This window comes from Vipera berus (assembly GCF_964194415.1).
Source record: "Vipera berus genome assembly, chromosome: Z".
Lineage (NCBI taxonomy): Eukaryota > Metazoa > Chordata > Lepidosauria > Squamata > Viperidae > Vipera > Vipera berus.
This window is the reverse complement of record NC_138205.1, coordinates 7,865,898-7,891,784: the sequence shown is the minus strand read 5'-3', so window position 1 is coordinate 7,891,784 and position 25,887 is coordinate 7,865,898. Positions and strand designations below refer to the sequence as shown.

General features: G+C 41.6%; 1 protein-coding gene across 1 annotated transcript; it reads left to right on the top strand.

The window, feature by feature from the left end:
• Nucleotides 1-13,437: 13,437 nt before the first annotated feature.
• Nucleotides 13,438-14,364, top strand: LOC308678588 (olfactory receptor 10D3-like; the record flags this gene model as incomplete). The annotated part of the gene is made up of 1 exon (XM_081345814.1): nt 13,438-14,364. One exon carries the CDS (start codon nt 13,438-13,440, stop codon nt 14,362-14,364), a length of 927 nt encoding a protein of 308 aa, XP_081201940.1.
• Between the last annotated feature and the right edge of the window lie 11,523 nt (nt 14,365-25,887).

Here is a 25,887-nt window from a genome sequence, read left to right as displayed (position 1 = left end):
TAGTAAACATTTGGAATGAGAGCACCGAGCTCTTCAATGTAGACAGTTCCTTTTCCCATGACCTGAACAGGATGATTGGAAAAAGAGTAAAGTTCACGAAGTTCAGGTTCAGGCTCGTGCATCTCAGTGTAAAGCTCTTTTCTGTAGGTAACATGTAACGCTGCTCCACTGTCCAAAGTCCAAAGAAGTCGTCTGTCGTACTCTGGTTGAGGCTGTGGATCGTTGGTCACAACTAATGTGACAAGTGGAGCTTGTGGATCACGCCTGGAACCACGACCACGACCTTGTCGTCCGCCTCTACCTCTGCCTCCTCTGGAATCTGTTCCTCTGGGCTGGTACGTGACGGGCGCTGGAACTCGTTGGGGACAATCCCGGGTGGCATGTCCCACACGATTGCAGATGTAGCATCTTGGCATTCTTGGAACGTAGGTCCTTCCACGGAAGGCACGCCTCGCTGAAGCTCTTGATGCAGGTGGTTCCCTTAAATGTGGCGCGGCATGCATAAGTGCCTCTTCTTCGGCTAAAATTCTGCATACATGATCCACTGTGCGTTGAGCAATAGGCACTTGATTAATCTTGGAAATAGCATCTTTCCACTTATGATTCAAAGAATTGATGATAATGCTGATCATTTGAAAATCATCAATAGGATAGCCTTTTTCACCCAGTTCTTTTCTAATACCTTTCATTTTAGTCAAATGTGCTCCAATATGTTCACCAGGTTTTAATCTGGAACCATGGAACTCAGACAAAAGTAAACATGTAGACTCAATTGATGTAGGCCGATAACATGTCTCTAACTGAGTCCAAATTTGTTGGGCAGTTGCATCTTGTGAAAACGTGAGCTGCAATTCAATGTCCATTGACATCAATAATGTTGTGCATGCTCTATTATCCAAGTCCCATATGTCAGGAGTCCATGGCTGGGCAGGAGGATTAAACACCATCATGTGAGTACCTTCTCTGCGTAACAAAAGTCCAACCTCACTGACCCATGCCCTGTAATTCTGTCCTGACCTCTTTAATTTTGAGTCACCAGTCAGTGGTACAATGGAAGGTGTTTGATGAGGAATATACAATTGAGGTACTGGCTGTGCAGGTTGTGCAATCCGACCATAACCTGCAGGAGGCACCAGTGGCGTCTGTGCCTGGACATGCGGCAGTTGCATTGAAGCTGCCGGTAGTCTTGGTGCTGGCTGTGACTGTCTTTGAGCTGCTATTCCACCCTGGCCAGCAGGAGGCGCTGGCGCTGGGGCTGGTGCATTAGCATAATCTGCAGATGACACTGGCCTTCGCATATAAGAACCCGGTGGCAATTGCATGTGGGTTAAATATGGCTGTGCTCTGCCAGGTAGAGGGGCTTGCATAGAAGCAATATTAACAGGAATCCTAGCACCATCAGGGACTGGAGCCTCAGATAACGGCAGAAATCTTGTATCTCTGAGCAAAGACTCCTCCATAGACAATTGCGAGAGTGAGAGCTCCAATTTATGTCTTAATGCAGCTTCACCAGTAGATGGTGCTATAACATTTGCTTCAGGCAGCACTGTGGCTCTGTATGTCCTTTGGGACAGCCCATAATCATGTGACATAGGAGCCTCCGGTTCCCATTCGTCTTGCATGACACTCAATGATGGGCGTGACTTTGGCTTTGGGGAAGAAGGAGGCAATATGGCTTCTCCTTGTGGGTGTGGCAATATGACCGGTTCATGCTCATAATTCCTCTCATATTGCTGAACCATTGACACATATTCTTTTGCCTGCTGCAAACGCCTTTCAAAAACCCCAATTTGTTCACAGTAGCCTTGCATAGCCCTATCTCGCATAGTTTGCTTGAGGCTTGAAGGAGCAGAAGGAATTTTCTTTGGCTGAACTTTAGGTTTCGCTCCAAGCCTTTGAAACTCATCTTGAGCCCCTGGAGTGTGAACATTTCCAAAAGCAGCTGCCAGGGAGCTTGGAAAAGTAGAAAAAGGAGTGACTGACCTTGCATCGTAGACAGGAGCAGGTGCGTCTTCTCCAAGGCGTGTGGCCGAAGCTATCGGAGTTTTTAAAGTCGAAGGGAGCTGGCCCACAGAAAGACTCCTTTTCAGCCGTGGCTTCCTTCCTGACATGTTTCAGCAGTTAATCACCACTGCCTCACTAGCACTAACTAACTGATAACAGCCGCAGAAACATGCATCTCCAAAAACATAAATCAAACCATCCTCTGCTACCAAAATGTCAAGGTAAAAATCACCTTTGTAGAGGGCGACGGACCGTGCTTCAGAGAATGCATGATATGCTTGCAGGAAGTAAAAAAAAAAAAATACAGATAACAACTCAGAACTTTCTCTAGACATGCGCACTAAACAGACTGAAACCATAACATAGCTAGTCATATGGGATTCACTATGGTTACCAGATAAGTTATCACAACAGGTGCAGAGAACAGGGGAAATGTACAGTTAGAAATGAACTTTCTGACGAACAAAAAAAAAAACGTGCAGTGACATAGAGTCTCTGCGAGCCAGTAGGGGAGCCATATAAATTTCCTAAATAAACAAATAAGCAAATTTGCAAGACATAGTGACACACCCATTAGCCAGTTTTGTTCTGCCCCCCCCTCGCAATTTTGTAGATCTGGATTCTGCCAGCTGGTTGACGGTTTTCCTATAACGTTCAAAGCAATCACAGTTCATTAGCCCCCCCCCCAGCAAGAAAGACATGCAAATGAAGGAGATCCATCAAACTTTATTGTATGCTTATTTATTTAGGAGCAATCCCTCTCCCTCTCAGCCCAGACCGCCTCACAGGGTTCTTGTTGTGGGGAAAATAGAAGGAGGAAGGAGTATGGGGGAAAGAAAAAAGGAAGTAAAGAAAGAGAGACAAAGAAAGAAAGAAAAAAAGGAGAAAGAAAAAGAAAGAAAGAAAGAAAGAAAGAAAGAAAGAAAGAAAGAAAGAAAGAAAGAAAGAAAGAAGATCAGGGGATTGGAGGCTAAAAAAGAATTGGATTTTTCTAGTTTGAGGGGTGACATGATAGCAGTATTCCAGTATTTGAGAGGCTGCCACAAAGAAGAGGGAGCCAAGCTATTCTCCAAAGCACCTGAGGGCAGGACAAGAAGCAACGGATGGAAACTAATCAAGGAGACAAGCAACCTGGAATTCTGGAGAAACTTCCTAACAGTGAGGACAATTAACCAGTGGAACAGCTTGGACAGTTACTTCTCTGAAATAGTATAGGATTTCCTGCTAGAAGAAGACCTCCAAGGTCCCTTACAGCTGTATTCTGATTCTGACTAAAGAAAAGAGAGAGAGAGAGAGAGAGAGAGAGAGAGAGAGAGAGAGAGAGAGAGAGAGAGAGAGAGAGGGAGGGAGGGAGGGAGGGAGGGAAGGAAGGAAGGAAGGAAGGAAGGAAGGAAGGAAGGAAGGCAAGCAAGCAAGCATCAATGAAGTCACCAGCAATCAAAGGCAAGTAATGGAGGTTTTTTGTTTAATTCAAATTCCTCACCTTGACCCTTGAATTCTGATAGAAATATGTTATATGCCAGTTCCAAAAGCCATACTAGAACACCCAGCATTGTTTTGATTTCAAAGCAAACCGGGCCCATAAGAAGACTACCTCCAGTTGATGACAGGGGTGTGTGGTGGGGAGAAACCCATCTGAATTTCTCCTCCCACTGCTTGTCTCGCAGCCCTGACTTGAAGTCTTAGGTGTGATTGTGCATCCTCATCATTTCAGGGAAATTGCTTTCCTCCAGAAGGATGTTCTTCACTCTCCTCTTCCTCTTGGGTCAGTCGACTGTGGAATGCTTAGGAAAGAAGGTTTAATGATGAGCGGAACCAACAACAGCACGTAGTTCTGGGACAGCGGTCAAATTGTTTTGATGAGGACTTGGATTTTTATACAGTTTTATGGCATTTCGTCATTTGGAGGCTTGCTTTGTGTGCTTTTGTTATTAGATTTGTTTAGCTTGTTTCGCAAAGGCTAGCAATGGGTCTAAAATACTGGCTTCCTTGGGTTTTAATCCTGTCAGACAAATGTGATTGGGTTCACCCTGTTATCTACGGTTTGTCTATTCGCTTTAGCACATCACTTTTAATAAACAGGCAGGCTTGAGGCAATGTTTCCACTTTTCACAATAGCCGGGGGTTTCATGAGTGAAACATTATTTCTGTATTTCTTTTCCTGAGCTTTATTCTTGTGATTTGGGGGGGGCATAGTAAAAAGGATTGAGAGGGTGCATTCTTATCACAATAATAACAGAATAAGAGAACTTGGAGAACTTCTACCTCTTGCTTAAGCAGAGAATCTATACCATTTCGGACAAATGGTTGTCCAATCTCTTGTTAGGCTTGGAGCCAGGTTGCTCTTCAGCCACTGGGTGACTTGGGGTCACTGCTTGATTCTCACCCTGACCTACCTCCCAGGATTACTTTTTTTTCAGTTGGGGGAAAAGCAGAAATAGATCTTGTATCATGCTCGTCTCAAATTTTCACAAAATGATGCTGAGGAGGTTGAAGAAATAAAAACATTGATCTTCTCTTTACCCACAGAAGTTCTCCATCTTGTCTCCAGCCAAGTGTTCCAACCCGAGGCACTGATCCTCATGGAAAAAGATGAGATTGTCTTAAAGTGCACTTACAACATCACTGTCATTAACAACCTGTATTGGTACAAGCAAACTGGCAGAGTTCTTGCACATCTGGGGGCCAACTATAATGGGAAATTGGATCTTCCTGGTGGATTTACGATGGATGTGGACCAAAAATCCCGCTCGAGCAAACTTACAAGAGACATAGCGAGGCTGAAAGATGCTGGTGTGTACTTCTGTGCTGTGAGAGACACAGCAGCAGGAAGCAAGCTGGCCTCAGTTCAAAAATGATATCTAGAACAAAAGAAAGATTACAGCTTGCCTGCAATCTCACCAGGGTGGTGGAAAGTTGGGGTGGCAATGAGAATTTCTGTGGAGATCTCTTGTGGTGTTTTTCCCCCCCTCCCTCACCCTTGGTTGTGGATTTGTGTAGGTGCCAAGCCTCTCTAGAGTTTGATGCTCACACATCACTAAAGTTAGTGATGTTAATGTAAGTGGAGGATGAATTTTGAGACCGGGTGAGTGGGGTGTAGAGTTATTTGGGGAGAAGGAGAAACAGTTTGGTTTAGGGCAGTGTTTCTCATCTGTGGCAACTTTAGGTTGTGTGGATTTCAACTCCTGGAATCCTCCAGCTAGCGTTCGTGGACTTTAACTTCAGAATTCTCCAGCCAGTTTGTATGAATTTCAACTCCCAGAATTTCCTTCCTTCCTTCCTTCCTTCCTTCCTTCCTTCCTTCCTTCCTTCCTTCCTTCCTTCCCACCTTCCCTCCTCCCTCCCTCTCTCCCTTTTTTCTCTCCCCTTCTCCCTCTCCCTTCTTTCTTTCTTTCTTTCTTTCTTTCTTTCTTTCTTTCTTTCTTTCTTTCTTTCTTTCTTTCTTTCTTTCTTTCTTTCTTTCTTTCTTTCTTTCTTTCTTGCAACTTCCAATATCCATTCTTTAAAATTGTCCTTTGTTTCTTTTGAAGTCTGGAAAAAGATGGCTGCATTTTATATTCTAAAGACGCCCGTCTTCATCTCTGACATCACTGCTCCATGAACTGGTCATCAGATTTTCGGGAACCTGGTTGTTTTCAGTTCACTGTCTCACCCTGATGCCTGGGGTGAATCTCTGCCTGGAGAACATTGCTATCATATTCAGAAGATGGCCTGGTTGATCATAGGTGGTACTAGGACTTCTATGTAACATGGTAAGTATGCCACAAGTGGAATGCAAGGAATATCTCTAAAGAGCACAAGACTTGCTTCGTTAGCTAAGCCTCCCTCCCAGAAGGCTACATTTCTCTTCCAAACAACTGATGCAACATTGATAGGTTTGCTCATGAGATGAGATGCCTGGGATTTCTCCAGGTTCCCAGTAGAGAGATACAGAAGCTATATGGGGCTTTGCACAAGCCAGACATTCATAAAGCTTTTTAAAGCTGGAAAGCGTAACTCCAGAGAAGCTGCATTGCTCTAAGGTCAATGCAGATTCTTTGATGGAAATATATGAAAGCCTAAGTCTTGTCTGATCAAAAAATATCGGCTTGCAGTTCATAAGCACAGAGCATACTTTCCGGGAATGGAATCAAACAAAGAAAATTAGTCATCATGTATTAATTTCATTTCTTTCCTCCGTCCAAGGTAAGAACCAGCTTCTGACTTCCGGTAGCGACGCGGCGCCGGAGACAGCCGTTTCGGGCTGCCCGCTGCTCAGCTGAGTTGTTTTCACCCGAAACAGCGCCGATCAGCTGTTCGGGTGGATTTGAAGCCCCCTCCTCGGGAGAAGAGGAGGGGGTGAGGCCCCAGGTAGGGGTTGAGTTCTCCGGGGCCGCCTGAGCTTAAAGCTTGGGCGGCTGAAGGATTGAACTCCCCCGTAGCCTGGGTTGTTCCCAGCTGTTCAGCGTCTCTGCTCCGGGATTTTTGGAGCAGAGCCAGGCGTTTGCGACCACCCCTGCCAGAAGGAAAGACCTTGGAATAAAAAGGAGCAGGCAGAGCGGTACAGGAGGTTAAGGTGAAGAGGACTTTTATTCTTACTCTCTAGCTTAATGGACTTTATAAACTGAAAGTGAAAGTGCGCAACAAGTGAAAGTGAAAAGATGGCGGCTAAACCTCCCTCAAAAACTCTTCGGAGTGCGGGAACTTCCCCGGTGCAACAAACATCATTGCAAGCTTTGCTTCCTCCTGCTGCATTGACATCGAAGGATTTAGAAGATGCTTTGGAAAAACAATCCCAGGTAATATCAGAAATGCTGGGTGACAAGTTGGCAAAGGTGGAGGAGAAACTGGAGAAATTGGAGGAGAGGATAGAAGAGAAGTTTAGTGCGATGAGGGTAGACATTTTGTCTACAGTGCAAAGCGTGGCTGAATGTGTGCAAAGCTTGGACGAAAAAGTGGAGGATCTGAGTCAAAAGAATGCTATATTAGAAGTAAAGGTACTGGAGAATGAAGATTTAAGGGATAGAATGGACGGAGAATTGAGTCTTGTCCAGTATCACCAGATGCAGTATGCTATTAGAATCAGGGGCTTAAAAGAGAATCCTAAAGAAGACCTAAAGCAGCTGATTTCTGAGGCTTTGGAAGAAGTATTGGGTCAGCCAGCATCTGAAATAAAGGGATGCATGGATAAAGTTTTTCGTGTAAACTCATGGATTGCTAGACAGAGAAAGCTACCTAGAGATGTGGTGGTTTATTTTATAAAGAGAGAAACCAGAGATGAAGTTATTCAAGCCGCTTATGATATTAAAGTTGTGATTGCTGACCAAGAAGTTTTGGTTTTAAAAGAAATTCCTCCAAAGATTTTAAGGAGAAGGAAGGATTTTGCATTTCTCGTGCAAGAACTTAAGCAACGTGAAATAAAGTTTAGATGGGAGATTCCTGTCGGATTGGTGGTGATGCATGAAGGTAAAAGATACCGTCTGGTTACTGTGACACAGGCGCGTGACTTCTACAATAATGTTTTAAAAGCGACCCCACTATCACTTCTGGAAGCTGCAAAGGGATTTGGAGAAGGGAAATCCCAAGAGGCTGAAGGTGGACAGAAAGAGGAGAATGGTGCTGGAGGGGATCAAATTATAGCCTCGTCGGCTGTTGCTGGAGAGCAGAGGGTGACACGTGCCGCTTTAAAAAGAGCAAAACAAATAAAAGAGCAAGACCAACAGAAGTTTATGGAACTCTCAAAGCGTACTTACAGTGAAGCAGTGGGAGGAGCGCGGCCCAAAGAAGACAGAGGGGCTATTAAAGATGTGCTCCAACAGCTTCGGGATGCCACGCATGGCGACTAAATTTCTAACCTGGAATGTTAATGGACTAAATTCACCACAGAAGAGAAAGAAAGTTTTTCAATATTTAAAACAATTCAAGATTGATGTTATATGTTTGCAAGAAACGCATATTAGGGCTATGGACCAAAAGTATTTATCGAACTCAAGATTGGGCACGCAATTTGTTGCCTCTGCGATGAATAAGAAAAATGGAGTGGTTGTTTATGTTAAAAGCGCTTTAACAGCGGAATTAATTGAAGCAGATAAGCATGGAAGATATGTTATGATAGATTTGTTGCTAGAAGGCAAAAAAATGCTTTTAGTTGGACTGTATGCTCCTAATCAACAGCAAGCTGATTTTTTTAGCTCACTTCATACAAAGCTTACTCAATTGGACTACAAATCGTTTATTTTTATGGGGGATTGGAATGGTGTTTTGGATGTACAGATGGATAAGGCTGGTTCTTTTAAGCGCTCTCTGAGTCATGCCAGATTGCCTAAATCTTTTTTTGAAATGAAGGACGATTTGGAACTGCAAGATATTTGGCGTGACACCCACCTGCATGAAAAGGATTATACTTTTTTTTCTGATAGACATCAATCTTTTTCCAGGATTGATTTTATTTTGCTGACTAATGACTTTTTTTCTAGGATTAAGAAGGTAAAGATCTGTGCAAGAGCTATCTCTGACCATAGTCCAGTTTGGTTAGAGATCAATAAGGACAATAGAGATAGGCGCTCGTGGCGCGTAAATGAGAACTTGTTTAGAAATCAGAGAAATGTGGAAGAATGTAAACAGCGGATGAAGGATTTTTTTGAAATTAATATGAATAAGGATACTTCTATGGACATGGTTTGGGATGCTAGCAAGGCCTATATGAGAGGGGTGTTGATATATATGAATAACAAACACAGACGTTCTTTGGAAGCCAGAAGGAAAGAATTGGAGAACGAAATTAGGGAAAAAGAAAAGGCCTTGATCTTGAACCCATTGGATGTGAAGACTAAGGAGGTTATTAAGCTATTAAGAGGACAATTTGACAAATTAATGGCTGACCAAGTGGCAACCAATTTGCGGTTTGCTAGGCATAATACTTTTTGCAATGCTAATAAGCCAGGTAGATGGCTAGCTTACAGACTTAGGAAAAAGCAAAGGGCTTCTAATATAGACAAAATTGAACATAAGGGAAAGGTGGTGTTTCAACAGGATCTCATTAAGGAAGCCTTTCTGGACTTTTATTCTAAGTTATATGCTAAGGAGAAGATTAATGAAAAGGATATTGATGTATATTTGGAGAATGCTAGCATCCCGGTTCTTACGCAGGCACAAAAAGAGGAGATTAATCAATTGATAACAGAAGAAGAAATTCTTACAGCAATTAAGGAATTGAAGTTGGATAAAGCGCCAGGTACGGATGGTTTGACTGCGGTTTATTACAAAAATTTACAAATGGAGTTGATAAAGCCATTAAAGGAACTGTTTCAGATAATTCAGAGAGGGGGAAAGGTGCCTCCGTCTTGGAGAACTGCTTTTATTTCTTTGATTCCGAAGGAAGATCAAGATGCTACTCAAGTAAAAAATTATAGACCGATATCACTTTTAAATACAGATTATAAGATATTTGCTAAGGTGTTGGCTAATAGACTGATGAGGGTTCTGCAACAGGTGATTCATGGGGATCAAACTGGGTTTATCAGTGGTAGGCAAATGAAAAATAATGTGAGGCATATAGTTGATGTGTTAGAGTTTTTGGAAAGGAATAACCAGATCCCTGCGGCGCTAATTTTTTTAGATGCGGAAAAAGCTTTTGATCAATTGAATTGGCAATTTTTGATGAAAGTTTTAGATAAAATGAATTTTGGGGATAAATTTTTGCAACCAATTAGGGCATTATATCAAAAACAAACTGCCCGAATAATAGTTAACAATAGTTTGACTGAAGTTTGTAATATTGAGAAGGGCACAAGGCAAGGGTGTCCGTTATCGCCTTTGTTATTTGTGTTAACATTGGAGATATTATTGGTAAAAATACGGAGTTCGGAAAGAATTAAGGGTATACAAATTAGAGATCAGGATTATAGATTGAGAGCGTTTGCAGATGATCTGGTTGTTACGGTGACCCAGCCGGAGAACTCTGTTGTGGACCTGATGGAGATAATAATGCAATATGGGAAGGTTTCTGGATTTAAAGTTAATGCACAAAAAACTAAAATTTTGGCCAAAAATATGACAGTATCGCAAAAGGCTCTTTTAGAAGGACTAACTGGATTTGAGATTGTCAGGAGGGTCAAATATTTGGGGGTGTTTCTGTCACCCTCTAATACAAAGTTATATAAAAATAACTATGAAAGATTGTGGGGAAAAATCCAAAAAGAAATGGAGAGCTGGGAAAAATTGCAATTGTCTTTGTTGGGGCGAATCGCAGCAGTGAAAATGAATGTCCTGCCTAAATTCTTATTCTTATTTCAAATGATACCGGTTCTTAAGAAAGATTCTAATCTGGAGGAATGGCAGCGAGGTATCAATAAATTTGTCTGGGCAGGGAAAAGGCCACGAGTTAAACTTAAGATTATGCAGGATACTCGTGAAAGAGGTGGTCTTAAAATGCCCAATCTTAAATTATATTATGAAGCTGCTGCGTTAGCAGGAATAAGTGATTGGATTAATTTGACACAAGAGAGATTATTAAATCTTGAGGGCCACGACTTGTTGTTTGGCTGGCATGCATATTTGTTGTATGATAAAAAGGTAGATAATGTGTTTAAAGCGCATATTTTAAGACAGGCATTGTTGAGAGTTTGGAAGAAGTACAGACATAAGTTAGGTTGTAAGATACCATTGTGGGCAATCCCAAAACACGCAATAGAAAATATAAATGTTGGTTTTAAACATGATGTGACCACGTATAAGGAGATTTTAAGTTTGGAAAGAAATGTCTGGTGTCTGAAACCGTACAGTCTCTTGCGAGATGAGAAGATTGTTCAAACTTGGTTCCAATATATTCAGCTACGGGCCAGGTGGAAAGAAGATCAGAAAACTGGTTTTACAATGACTGATGAAAATCTGATAAAGCAAATTAGAAAGCAGGGTCCAGCACATATCAAACGGATATATCTTGCACTGATAGAAATTGACTCAGAAACAGAACTTGTTAAAGATTGTATGATAAAATGGGCCCAAAACATTCAAGAAGTTATTACAATGGATATGTGGGAAAAGATTTGGGTGAGGAACGTAAAATTTACACAAGCTCAAAACTTAAGAGAGAACTTTTATAAAATGTTTTATAGATGGCATCTAGATCCTAAAAAGCTTGCAAGTATGTATCCGAATTATCAGCCCAAGTGCTGGAGGTGTGGCGATGAAGATGCAACATATTTTCACATATGGTGGACTTGTAAAAAGGTTAAGGCCTTTTGGATAAAAATTTGGTGGAACATGCAGAAGATTTTCAAGCAAAGGATAAAGTTTTGCCCGCAACTTTTTTTGTTAGGTATAATTACAGATGCTACGGTTGTGGACACTAAGTTGATGTTGAATTTAATTACGGCAGCAAGACTCTTAATAGGTCAATATTGGAAGAAGGAGGAACTGCCGACTATAGAAGAATGGACTTTAAAGGTTTCTGACCTGGCAGAGATGGCAAAGATTTCGGCTTATTTGAAAGATCACTCGCAAGAACGTTACATTATGGAGTGGAGAAAATGGATTGAGTATATCCAGAACAAATATGGGACTAAAAAGTTTCATGTAGCATTTGAATAAGTCTTCCTTTCTTTTCTTTTTTCTTTTTTTTAATATTTAATAGTAATAGTGTTTGTAGTTATCCTATATGAGCTAGAGAGTGATAGATTTTAGAGTTTATGGTTGTTAGCATTTGGATGTTCATGATTGTTTTTTTGTTTTTATACCCTGTACTTAGCTCTGGGAAGTCGGGGGGGGGAGGGGGGGAGGGGTAGGGAGGGATGGGTATGGGAGGGGGAGGGGGGATTGTTAAAGATAAAATGTATGTTAAAACTTTTTAATAATAATAAAAAAGAACCAGCTTCTTGTATATTTCTTTTACTTTTAATGTTTTATAAAATTTCTCTCTGTCTCTGTCTGTCTCTGTCTCTGTCTCTGTCTCTCTGCCTCTGCTTCTCTCTCTCTCTCTCTCTCTCTCTCTCTCTCTCTCTCTCTCTCTCTCTCTCTCTCTCTCTCTCTCTCTCTCGTCTCTCTGTTTGCTGTGTTTGTGTACTGAAGTCTCTCTCTGTTGTGATTCAGGGTCAGCCTGTGGGTTTGGCAGTTGGGTCGGACGACTCAGAGGAGGAGGAGGAGGGGGTGTTGAAGAGCTTGCTGAGGGGATTGGACAGCTTGATGAGAGCCCCCAGCCAGGCCCCTCTCATCTGGTCATGATGCAGACCCAGCTGTGTGAGCCTGACAGCGTGGATGAAGATGACCCACAGCTGGCCCTGTTCAAGGACGCCCGACGCAGGAGGCAGTCAGTCAGGAGTAAACAGAGGAAAGCAATGGGGCACCTGGGAAGGAGGCAGAGAGAGGCCACGCCCTGAACTGTATTTAAGGGGAATGTGTGGGAGGGCTGGTTTGCTGAAGGCAACCGCTTGGATAGTTCCTGTTTCATAGCTCCTGTTTCTTGGTTGGTGTCTTGTCTTGCTCTGTTTTATGTGAATAAATTTGGCAGGCTTTATTCCAACCTCTTGCCGTTTGTAAAGGGGTTGTCCCTGCTTTTGCTGCAGGGCCGGTAGCAGGCTGGTACAGAATACTCTCAGGTCTAGAAACTAATTTTTGGATGTAGAAAAATAGAAAATTGATGGCAGGAAAAAAAACTATTGGTGCATCGAATCTGCCCTTTGAGTTAATTTTTTTTTATTTTTTGTCAGATGATGGACATGTGTTTATCCCAAAGCATGTTCAAACTCAGTTGCCAATGACTGACCCACTAACTCTTCTGGAAGTTAGTTCCAAGCTTCCATCACTCTTTCTGAGAAGTAACGCTTTCTAACATTATTTTTGATCTTCCCTCCTGTCAATTTGAAGTTAAGTCCCGGTGTTCTTGATTTTTTGCTTAATATTGCAAATACTAGATGTGTCCCATTCCCCAGGGAGGTTGTGATGAACTAAAAATGTAAAGAGATCTTTTATCTGGGCTGCAGAAAAGAACTGAGAGAAATCCAATAAAGGAAGAAATAATTAGAGCCAGGAGAAGAGAAATTGTCTTTTGTTCTGTTACCAGGGATCCTAGTTCAACTGGGGTCTCCCTTGAAAGAGTCTTGATAACAACAAAGAACTGGGCTCCAGTAGCTAAGAAAGTTCTCCAGATCTTCCTCTGGAAAGAAAGAGATAGTGAAGGAGGCTAAGAATGGAAGCATCCAGGAAACAACAGTTTAGCAAAAGAGACTTCCATCTCCCTCATCATTGAGCCATTAAAGATGTCTGTGGAGATTATCAATCATATTAGTTATGATTATCCTAAAGGTGTGTTTTCCAAAAGGCAACTGGACTTTCAACTGGGACAAATCAGTAAGAAATTTTGTGAAATGAAATGTGATTTGGAAGACAAAAGTAAACAAAAAAAAAGATTGAATATTCTTTGTGTTTTCTTATTTTGACAGGAAGGGGCTAAATATAATGCCCAACCATACAGTCATTCTGGAATTCATCCTCCTGGGGATTCCCCACACCGAAGGCCTGCAGAAGATCTTGTTTGTGGTCTTCTTGTCCTTCTACCTTCTCACTTTAACCAGCAACCTACTCATCCTCACAGCTGTCACTTCGGATGCCCGCCTCCATACGCCCATGTACTGGTTCCTCTGCAACCTCTCTGTGGTTGATCTTGGCTTCTCCTCCATCAGCACGCCAAAATTCTTGGCCAACCTTTGGGCAGGGAGCTGCACCATCTCTCTGGGTGGCTGCATGTGTCAGGTGTTCTTCTACCATTTCTTAGGAAGCACCGAATGCCTCCTCTACACCGTCATGGCATATGACCGCTACGCAGCCATCTGTCACCCACTGCGGTACTCCATCATCATGAATCGGAAAGTTTGTGCCCTTCTGGCAGCTGGCACCTGGTTCACCAGCTCCTTTCATGCCACTATCTTGACCAGTTTGACCTTCACACTACCCTACTGCCGGTCTAATGAAGTAGACTATTTCCTGTGTGACATTTTCCCTGTGGTCAAGTTGGCTTGTGCAGACACCTACATCATTGAAACTGTGAGCTTCACCAACATCGGGGTGGTGCCCATGGCTTGTTTCTTCCTTATCCTCACCTCCTATGTTAGGATTTCCATTTCCATACTGAAGATGCAGTCAGCGGAAAGCCGGAGGAAGGCAGCCTCCACTTGTGCATCGCACCTGATGGTGGTTTGTTTCTTCTTTGGACCTTGTGCTCTTCTCTACACCCAACCTTCTCTCAGTGACATTCTAGCCACCCCCATTCAAATTTTCTGCAATGTTGTCACGCCAATGTTGAATCCTCTTATTTACACTCTGCGGAACAAGGAAGTTCAGGCGGCATTCAGAAGGCTGAAAGGTGGACCAACTGTTTTCTCTTGAAGAAGGGAAGGGAAGATAACTTGAAAGAATCCACCAGCTTCATATTTGTGGCTCTGAACTTGGTTGTTTTCTTGCAGGCATTTCATTACCAAACTAATGTCATCAATGCTAGGGGGGGTTTACTTTCTTTTTGTGTACCAGCGGCTTGCTCTGTCAGTGTTGGTGGGAATAATTATTGAATGTTAGTTTGTTTGTCTGAATTGATTGTTCCTTGGTTTAGTTCGTGATTGTTGTCTTAGTTAATCTTGATGTTAATCTCTGCTCATCTGGGTGTTGATTGCTGCTGAGGAAATGGCTTTTTTGATTGTCTCTTTGGATGGTATGTAGACATAGTTTATCTTTGTGTGCTGGTGGATGACTGATTTGTTTGAATCCTAGGCTTCCAGGAATTGTCTATCATTTTTGGACTTGGCTTGGTCTAGAATGCTCACCATTTCCCAGTCGAGTGTTTTCTTCTCTGGAAGAAGGGAAGACAATTAGAAAGAGTCCACCAACTTCACAATTGTCGCTCATGATGGCATGTTCAGGGCACACTGTGATCCCAGTCCAAATGTAGAACACTTATCTCTTAGAGGTGAGCAGTTATAAGATTAATGTATAAAGCATTTATTTATTTATTTATTTATTTATTTATTTATTTATTTATTTATTTATTTATTTATTTAAGACAATTTATATGGCTGCCCAACTCACTCTCAGTGGGTGGCTTACAAGGATAAAAACTCTATACAAAAAGTAATAACATCTCCCTGGCAACAACAACCAGACAATTTCCCCCCCCCCAGCAGAATGGCAGATTCCAAAGAAGAGCACATATGTAGGGAAAACAATAAGGATTTGGGGCCTGACAATATCACTCTGGGGTCCCCATGACCATTGGCAGAACCGTGTCTTCAGGGCTTTGTGAAAAAGTGTCAAACTGAAGGAATGATGTTCCACAGGAGGGAGCCACCACACAGAAGGCCTATATTTTTGTTCCTTCTAGATGGACTTCCTTAGGAGAGAGGACCCATACATTCCCTTCCTCCCCACTCTGGTGGATTAGGTAGTTAGTCTATATGTCTAAATATGAGAAGTATGGAAAAGAAAGTACAGTGGGGAAGGGAAATTATGAATTAGCAATACTGTAGTAATAGCACTTAAGATTTAGATACCACTTAACAGTGCTTTATAGCCCTCTCTATGTGGTTTACAGAGTCAGTCTATTGTGCCCCCCAACAATCTGGGCCCTCGTTTTACCAACCTCGGAAAGATAGTAGGCTGAGTCAACCTTGAGCTGGTCAGGATCAAACTGCCGAACTGCAGTCAGCCGGCACTCAGCAGAAGTAGCCTGCAGTACTGCATTCTAACCACTGTACCACCAATTAGCGTGTTGAAGTCATTAGAACTTCATATAAAGCTTCTTATAAAAGTCAAACAATATCATAAAATAATATTAAATAACATTTTTGTCCTTTTTGTAGTCCGAATCCAACTATGTGGAGCACCTATCCGTTATTTTAACTAAAATTGCACAATGGAGAAATGCCAAAATGATAACATTGGGAAACTGTTCCATTGTTTTGAAAAAAAAAGCATTTAATTATTTTTTTAAAAGAGGCAGTATATTAACAAAATGTATGAGTTTCAATTACAGTTCTGCTTTTCAACTAGAATTCTACTAAAACAGAAGCTTCCATTTTTCTCTTCTATTAACCCTTACATTTGAACTTTACCATCGCGCCAAGATAATTTTTGATGAGCAATAAATAAGATATTACATCTCTTCTTTTCTATATGTTTGTTTTCCTGTGCTGTAAGTCATTCTTGCATTAAAATTACTTTTCATAACCTCATTCCAATAGTGAAATTCTCTAGCTGCGGATCCTTATGTATCAAAAATTGTCCCCTGCAACACTAAAGGAAATGCAAGCAAGAAATATTATTATTCCTGTATTTGCAGCGGCACTATATTTTGTCTTTGTGTCTTTGTGGGTATATGTAAACCCTAAAATTAGAAATGAGAGAACTCAACTATTTTAAAAAGCATGCTCAATGGGTACAAAATGTTAATTGAATATGAAGTGAGGGCAGGGGAAGAAGAGGAAACATTCAGAGTTCAATTTCAAAATATAGAATAGAGTTATCTAAAAGGGGTTGAAATTTGATTCACCTGTATTTGAAGTCCTGTTATGTTGGATTCTTTGGTTTTTCTTTCTGCTTCCATAAAAGGTAAAGGTAAAGGTTCCCCCGCACATGCTTGCTAGTTGTTTCCGACTCTAGGGGCCGGTGCTCATCTCCGTTTTAAAGCCGAAGAGCCAGCGCTTGTCCAAGGACGTCTCCGTGGTCATGTGGCCAGCATGACTAGATACCAAAGGCGCACGGAATGCTGTTACCTTCCCACCGTAGTGGTCCCTATTTTTCTACTTGCATTTTTATGTGCTTTCGAACTGCTAGGTTGGCAGAAGCTGGGATGAGTAACAAGCGCTCACTCTGTTACACGGTACTCGGGATTCGACCTGCCAAACTGCCAACCTTCTGATCGACAAGCTCAACGTCCCAACCCACTGAGCCACCGTGTCCCTTCTGCTTCCATAAGGGATCTACAAATTCCTACTTACTCAGAATAGCTTTTCAAAAGAGATAAACCATCTCAAGAAATTAATCCTCAGAGTTCCGGTCTGATGCCATGACGAGACTGGTGGAAGAAACCGGGGCTCCAGCTTCTTAGCCCAAATTCGTTCGGTCCAGTGACACCCCCAAGGGGTCGGAAAGTTGCCCTGGAGGGACAACGAAGAAGAAGGGAAGCTTTGGGAGTTTGGACCAGATGGTCGGTCCAAACAAACTGAAGAAACTCTTCACAGGGACGAAGAAAGGCTGCCTGTAAGCACAGGCAGTCCAAGTCATCATCAGCCAGGAAAAAAAGCGAGGAGTCACAGCATGCTGCAGAACAGCTGATTGTCAACAATGTGCTGAAACTGGGTGAGACTGTTTTTATTTCTCTTTCTTATGGACTTGGAAAAAGTGATTCCATGATTGGAAAAAATGTCTGAAGTAAACACTCCAGAAAGACTAGGGGAGAAGGGAGTTAAAAGCGGCGAGAAACTACAAGAGGGGGAAGGAATTTAAGAAATCTAAAAGAATACCTAAAATGGAACTTAGACTGACTTAAAGTAAAACTGTTTAGCCCCTAGGATGTGGATAATCTTTTTAGATTCAATTTTCAGGGGAAATAACTTAAAGAGAACTTTAAAAGAAAACTTTGTAAAATCATTTTAAACCCGGATATAGACAATATAGTGAATAAGGACATCTAGTGGTGAGAGGAGATGTGACAGCAATACCGAATATTAAAATAACTTGAAAAGTTTTTGACCTTGAAACAACACCTTGTGTAAATAAAGTGCCCTTATATAACTTTACATGAGAAAAGACTCTCTACAGTTATATCTTTTGACCCTGGATATAACCAAAACAGGGACAGGGTGGCTCAGTGGGTTAGGACGCTGAGCTTGTTGATCAGAAGGTCGGCAGTTTGGCGGGTCGAATCCCGAGTGCCGCATAACAGAGTGAGTGCCTGTTACTCGTCGTAGCTTCTGTCAACCTAGCAGTTCGAAAACATGTAAAAATGCAAGTAGAAAAATAGGGACCACTACGGTGGGAAGGTAACAGCGTTCCGTGTGCCTTTGGCGTCTAGTCATGCCGGCCACATGACCACGGAGACGTCCTCGGACAAGCGCTGGCTCTTTGGCTTTGAAACGGAGATGAGCACCGGCCCCTAGAGTCGGAAACGACTAGCATGCATGTGCTACCTTTACCTTTATAACCAAAACAGTAATTATTTGGAGACAGTGGGCTTTTTACATCTTTGATCTGACTGGAACATTTGGATTTAGCCTAAAATAGTCGGCTCATTTTTATGGTTGGATTTTAGCCTAAGATAGTTGACTTTTTTCCTTTTTCTCTTTTAAATTTTTTTCTTTCTCCTTGTGGATTTGGATTTAGCCTAAAGTAGTTGGCTCATTTTATGGTTTGGATTTTAGCCTAAGATAGTTGGTGTTTTTTCTTTTCCTCCTTTTTATTTAATTTTTTCTCCCTGTGGATCTATAAATTTACTTAACTGAAAAATGAGTGCACCAAATCTCACCAGACATATGAAAAAAACTTCATCTGCACCTGCTGTTGGAACGTCCAGCCCAACAAGTCATGGATCTATTTAAACAATGTTGCAACAAGAAAAAATAAACACTTCTCAAACTGAGATGCAAACAACACTAAAATTAATTCAAAAATCAATACAGAGAAATCATGAAGAGACAAAAAGTAATTTTGATAAATTAAATGAACAAATGCTGGATATGAAGACACAATTTGAAGCTCATCAGCAAATGAATGTTAAAAATGAACAAAGAATTCAAAGAATGGAAAATAAATCAGATGACAGTGACAAAAAATGGAAGCACTAATGCAAAAAAATGAAAAATTAGAACAAGCAAACCAAAGTGGCAGTTTTAGAAATGGAGAAAGCTGCACACTATTTAAGATTTCAAAATATTCCTGTTGACAGAGAAGAAGATATAGCAGTAGTGATTGTTAATTTGCTGGCAGAGGCTTTAAAAGCAGACCGAGCAGAAATACAAATGGAGATAGAGGAAATATTTCAAATGAATTCAAGCTATGCAAGTAAATATAAACTACCCAGAGAAGTCCATATAAGTTTTATAAAGAAAACAACAAGAGATGAGATACTAAGAAAAGTCAGAGATGAGCCATTACAATATAACAGGGGTGTCAAACTGCCAGCCCATGGGCTGGATGTGTCATCCGGAAGCCGCACCCACCCCATTGCCGGCAATGGCAAAACCATCCTGATATATTGTGTGATGTCACGTGATGTCGCGAGTTTGACATGTCTGCAAGATAAGAATAAAGAAATTGTGTTAAAGCAGATTCCTAAGAGAATAAGAGATACCTGAAGACAACATCACTTCTTAACTACAGAGCTAATTGCAAAAGGTGTAAACTTCACATGACTGATGTCAGAAGGGATCTTAATCAACTGGAATAATACAAGACATCGACTGGACTCAGTTTGGAAGGCACAAGATTTTGATGAAAGAAATCAAGCATTTCTAAATGAAATAGTACAACATCAACAAGAGGAGAGAAAAGATCAGAAACAAACAGAAAAAAACAACTGAGGAAGCAACTATACAAACAGAAGGACAGAAAGAGAAGCTTGATCAAGAGAGTGAGGGAATAGCAAGAGAACAGAGGAATACCAGATTGACAAGACCTAAATATAAGTAATTTAATTGGAGAAAGAAAATGGATTTTTTTCAGTGAACATAAATGGACTGAATTCCCCTTCAAAAAGAAATAAAAGTTTCAGAAATCTACCAAAACTAAATATAGATATAATTTGTTTGAAAGAGACACATATAAAAAGACAATATTGCAAACTGTTGGAATACCCCCAAATTGGGAAACTTTATCATGCATCAGTGCAACAGAAAAAAGAGGGGTAGCTGTATATATCAAAGAGATAATAGACTCTAAAATGATTTATTCAGATGAAGAAGGAAGAATTGTGATGGTAGAAATACTTCTACATCAAAACCAAACATTGTTGGTAGTAATATATGCACCAAATAATCAGAGCTTTTTTTCTAAAAAAAAAAAGGTGCCGGAACTCTCATCTTGGCGGGCGGGCGGGGGTGGGGTGGGGCGGCGGCACTGCTGAGGTCACGGGCGTGAGGGGTGTTGGCGGCGGGCTGTCCCCTGGGGCCGGAGCTGGTGTGGCTGGTGCAGTGGGAGCAGCGGGGCCTGCTCTATATGGCAGGGCTGTGTGGGGTGGGCGGCGGAGGCGTGGCGGGCCAGGCGATGCAAGGCGGCCACTTAGGTGCACAGGGTGAGGCAACGGTGGCGCAGGTCCAGCACTGGGTAGGCCACCATCCTAGCTGACACGGGTGAGCACAAGGAAGGAGTGCACATGGACTCCGCAGAACCCACCTCCCACTCCTTGTCTTACTTACCTAGTTGAGATGGTATAGTTGGGCAGCAGGGAGGGATGCAAACTTCCTGCCAACTCACCTTTGCTGCAGACAACTTGGCACTGCAACATTTGCTGGCCGGGTCTTTTGGTGCTCTCAGCAGCAATTCCTACTGGCTTTTGAGTAGCATAGCTTGTGGGAGGGAGGGAGTAGCATAGCTTGTGCAAAAGCTTTTTTGTGTGTGTGCAAAAAAAGGGTTCCGGAACGCCATTCAGAGCATTCAATGAGAAAAAAAGCCCTGCTTTTATGTTTTAATCTTATGATTTTAAAAATATTTTTTTTTCTATTGTAAATTGCCCCAAACCTCGCCATGTGGATTGCATACAAATATTATATAATCGGTAAATAAAGGTAGAACACATGTTAAATATACATCAAATGATAATATCCTTCCCTACAAAGTCAATTCTTGCTCAATGACAAACCAAGGAGTTAACTCGGAAAGGCAAGAGGAAAATCTAGAAGAGGTCTGTGCAAATTGTAGAAGGGAAAGGCCCACACTGATAAAATTAAAAATCTTTGTGGTCTGCAAAGGAATGCTGGTGGGCTAATCAGTGATTTGGTGACTAGAGGAGCATCTACAGTGTTGGAGCTCATGGTCATGGTAAGCCATGGAGACACTAGACAACATGACTTTCAGGGCAGTGGTGGTGATTTTATTACTTAAAAAAAAGTCTGTGCTCTGTCCAAGGGTGCTTGGTAGGCTGCATGTACAGGCCTGGTCTAGAATTTATTTTGGAGCATTCAACTATCTAGAGCAGGCATGTCAAACTCATTTTGTTTGAGGCAACTTCTTATAAAAGAATTGGCATTAATTTGTTTTAATAAAATAATTTAAATCAATTTTTCACTTAATTTCAAATTAAATGAATTATATTGGTTGACAATGAGATTTTTTTTAGTACAATTGCCAAATGCAATACTCTGGTTTTAGGTATATGTTACTGGAAGGAAAAAGCAACCCCTGCTGCATTACTGATCCCAGAGAAGCATTTGCAGGTCGGAAGGCGTCCAATATGCTACTGGGGAAGAGCAGAGGGCTAGTACTAGTAGCGCCAGAAAGAATGAAGCGACTGGGCCAAAGCCGAAAGGACGCTCAAATGTGGATATGTCTGGTGGTGAAAGGAAAGTCCGATGCTGTAAACATTTTTTCTTCATAGGAACCTGTTATGTAAGATCCATGAATCAAGGAAAGCTGGACGTGGTCAAACAAGAGATGACAAGATTAAACATTGACATCTTAGGTATCAGCGAACTAAAATGGACAGGAATGGGTGAATTAAATTCAGATGACCATCAGGTATACTACTGTGGGCAAGAATCCCTCAGAAGAAATGGAGTAGCCTTCATAGTCAATAAAAAAATAGGAAAAGCAATACTGGGATACAATCCTCAAAATGACAGAATGATCTCAGTTCGAATCCAAGGCAAACCATTCAATATCACAGTAGTCCAAGTCTATGCCCCAACCACCGGTGCTGAAGAGGATGAAATTGACCGGTTCTATGAAGCCCTACAGCACCTTATAGAACTAACACCCAGAAATGATGTCCTTATCATCATGGGGGATTGGAATGCTAAAGTAGGAAGCCAAAAGATAACTGGAATAACAGGCAAGTTTGGCCTTGGAGTACAAAATGAAGCAGGGCACAGGCTGATAGAATTTTGTCAAGAGAATACGATGGTCATAGCAAACACTCTTTTCCAACAACCCAAGAGACGGCTTTACACATGGACATCACCAGACGGTCAACACAGAAATCAGATTGACTATATGCTCTGCAGCCAAAGATGGAGAAGCTCTATACAGTCAGTAAAAACAAGACCAGGAGCTGACTGTGGCTCAGACCATGAGCTTCTTGTTGCAAAGTTTAGGCTTAAATTAAAGAAAGTAGGGAAAAGCGCTAGGCCAGTCAGGTATGAATTAAATCATATCCCTGTTGAATATACAGTAGAGGTGACAAATAGATTTAAGGAATTAGATCTGATAGACAGAGTGCCTGAAGAACTATGGACAGAGGTTCGCAACATTGTACAACAGGTAGCAACCAAAACCATCCCAAAGAAAAAGAAATGCAAGAAAGCAAAATGGCTGTCTGAGGAAGCTTTGCAAATAGCTGAGGAAAGGAGGGAAGCGAAAGGCAAGGGAGAAAAAGAAAGATATTCCCAATTAAATGCAGAATTCCAAAGAATAGCTAGAAGAGATAAGAATGCCTTCTTAAATGAACAATGCAAAGAAATAGAAGAAAACAATAGAATAGGGAGGACCAGAGATCTTTTCAAGAAAATTGGAGAGATGAAAGGAACGTTTCATGCAAAAATGGGCATGATAAAGGACCAAAATGGCAGGGACCTAACAGAGGCAGAAGAGATTAAGAAGAGGTGGCAAAATTACACAGAAGAACTATACAAGAATGAGCTTAACGTCCCTGATAATCACAATGAGGTGGTCACTGACCTCGAGCCAGCCATCCTAGAATGTGAAGTGAAGTGGGCCTTAGAAAAGCTGAGCAACAACAAAGCTAGTGGAGGTGACAGTATTCCAGCTGAGCTATTCAAAATCTTAAAAGATGATGCAGTAAAAGTGCTACACTCAATTTGCCAGCAAATTTGGAAAACTCAACAATGGCCACAGGATTGGAAAAGATCAGTTTACATTCCAATTCCAAAGAAAGGCAGTGCCAAAGAATGTTCAAACTATCGCACCATTGCACTCATTTCTCATGCTAGTAAAGTTATGCTTAAAATTCTACAAGCTAGACTCCAGCAGTATGTGGATCGAGAACTACCAGAAGTACAGGCAGGATTTCGAAGAGGCAGAGGAACTAGAGATCAAATTGCTAACATACGCTGAATCATGGAGAAAGCTAGAGAGTTCCAGAAAAACATCTACTTCTGCTTCATTGACTAAGCTAAAGCCTTTGATTGTGTGGATCATAACAAACTCTGGCAAGTCCTTAAAGAGATGGACATACCAGACCATCTTATTTGTCTCTTGAGAAATCTATATGCGGGCCAAGAAGCAACAGTGAGAACTGGACATGGAACCACTGATTGGTTCAAAATTGGGAAAGGAGTCCGGCAAGGCTGTATACTGTCGCCTTGCCTATTTAACTTATATGCAGAGCACATCATGAGAAAGGCAGGGCTAGATGAATCAAAAGTTGGAATTAAGATTGCCGGAAGAAACATCAACAACCTAAGATATGCAGATGATACCACTCTAATGGCAGAAAGTGAAGAAGAACTAAAGAGCCTCTTGTTGCGGGTGAAGAAGGAGAGTGCAAAACTTGGGTTGAAACTAAACATTAAGAAAACCAAGATCATGGCATCTGGCCCTCTCAATTCCTGGCAAATAGATGGGGAAGAAATGGAGGTAGTGACAGATTTTATTTTCCTGGGTTCCAAGATCACTGCAGATGGAGACTGTAGCCAAGAAATTAAAAGACGCTTGCTCCTCTGGAGGAAAGCCATGGCAAATCTAGACAGCACACTAAAAAGCAGAGACATCACCCTGTCAACAAAAGTGCGTATAGTCAAGGCTATGGTCTTCCCAGTTGCAATGTATGGCAGTGAAAGCTGGACCATAAGAAAGGCTGAGCGCCAAAGAATTGAAGCCTTTGAACTATGGTGCTGGAAAAGACTCCTGTGAGTTCCTTGGACTGCAAGGCAATCAAACCGGTCAGTCCTACAGGAGATCAACCCTGACTGCTCTTTAGAAGGCCAGATCCTGAAGCTAAAACTCAAATACTTTGGCCACCTAATGAGAAGGAAGGACTCACTGGAGAAGAGCCTAATGCTGGGAAAGATTGAGGGCAATAGAAGAAGGGGACGACAGAGAATGAGGTGGCTGGATGGAGTCACTGAAGCAGTAGGCGTGAGCCTAGATGGACTCCAGAAGATGGTAGAGGACAGGAAGGCCTGGAGGAACATTGTCCATAGGGTCGTGATGGGTCGGACACGACTTCGCAACTAACAACAACAACAAAAATCCTTAGGGTGCCATAGTTATGGATGAGAAATATTAGTTGCAAAGTTGGCATTTCTGGATGTAATACAGATATTTTGGACTTATTTTTGTTTCTTTGCATGTTTGATATTTTTAAAAAGGCATATGCTACTGACTACGCTTATGCACATACGTAACATCTTTTGCTAGAATACATGACCACTGCTTTTCCAGAATGTGAAAAGTGAAAGATTGTGACTAAACAAAATTTTAATGTACAGATAATACCACCAGAAATTATTTTAGCCTTTTAAATAAATGTTGTTATTGATGTTAAGCTCACCATGGAAAACATCATAAATTGTTATGTATATACTAGGTTAATTATTTAAAGACTGAAGTGCAACATAACTAGATTCTAAATAATCTATTTTTCAAAACACACAACAGTCCAAACAGTAAAAGCAAAGTCCAAATTAAGAATATTTCATTCTTAAGAATTGCTTAGATTCAAAATAGTTTTCAAGAGTGTACAAAAGATACTATTTTTTTCTAGAATCAGCTAAATTAGACATATTACATTGAGAAAAATGTTTCTCATTTCTTTCCTGTTACCTTTATGAAATCATCATTGCAGAGATGTTAACATAGGAAATAGATTATTTTGTTATCTAATTTTACCTTCCAAAAGACAGAAGCAGATGAAAAATTTGAAGTTCTTTCCTGTTGGCTTTTTTGAATTAGCTGCTTTAGATTCTAAAAGTTTAGTTCCCAAAGAAGTAACCCTGTAAATAATTTTAATGTCCTCCTCTAGTGCAGGCTCTTTTATGACGCAAAGACTTCAACTCCCAGAATTCCTGAGCCAGCATGGCTCAGCTTGGAAACCTCTCCCTTTCCCTCAGCATGGCTGGCTCAGGATTTCTGGAAGTTGAAGTCCACGAGTCATAAAAAAGAGCCAAGATTGCCTAGCCCTGCAATAGGCTTAGGAAAGCCAATAGAGGGAGCTTCTTTCTTTTTTTGCAAAAAAAGGTGCCGGAACGCCGTTCTGAGCATTCTATGAGAAAAAAGCCCTGGATAATACTAAGGTCAGGTCTGGGCTGTGAGCAAGGCTCTTTGTCAGAGGTATTTGTATTGTATTTGTATTTGTATTTATTGGATTTTTATACCGCCCTTCTCCCGAAGGACTCAGGGCGGTGAACAGGGCATATAAATAGCGATACAAAAGTTAAAAAAAGATTAAATGCATTGCCCAATTAAAACAATCAAATATAAAAACCCATAAAAACCCAGACATTCCCCCATCAGGCCAGGCCAGCTTGTTCAAATAAATGGGTCTTTAACCCGCGCCGGAAGGAGCGGAGATCCGGTGCCATCCGGAGCTCCACCGGCAGTTGGTTCCATAAAGCCGGGGCACCCACAGAGAAGGCCCTCCCCCTGGGGGCCGCCAGCCGACATTCTCTGACCGGAGGCACCCTGAGGAGGCCCTCTCTGTGGGAGCGCACAGGGCGGAGGGGAGTCGACGCTGTACCAATCTTCGCCACA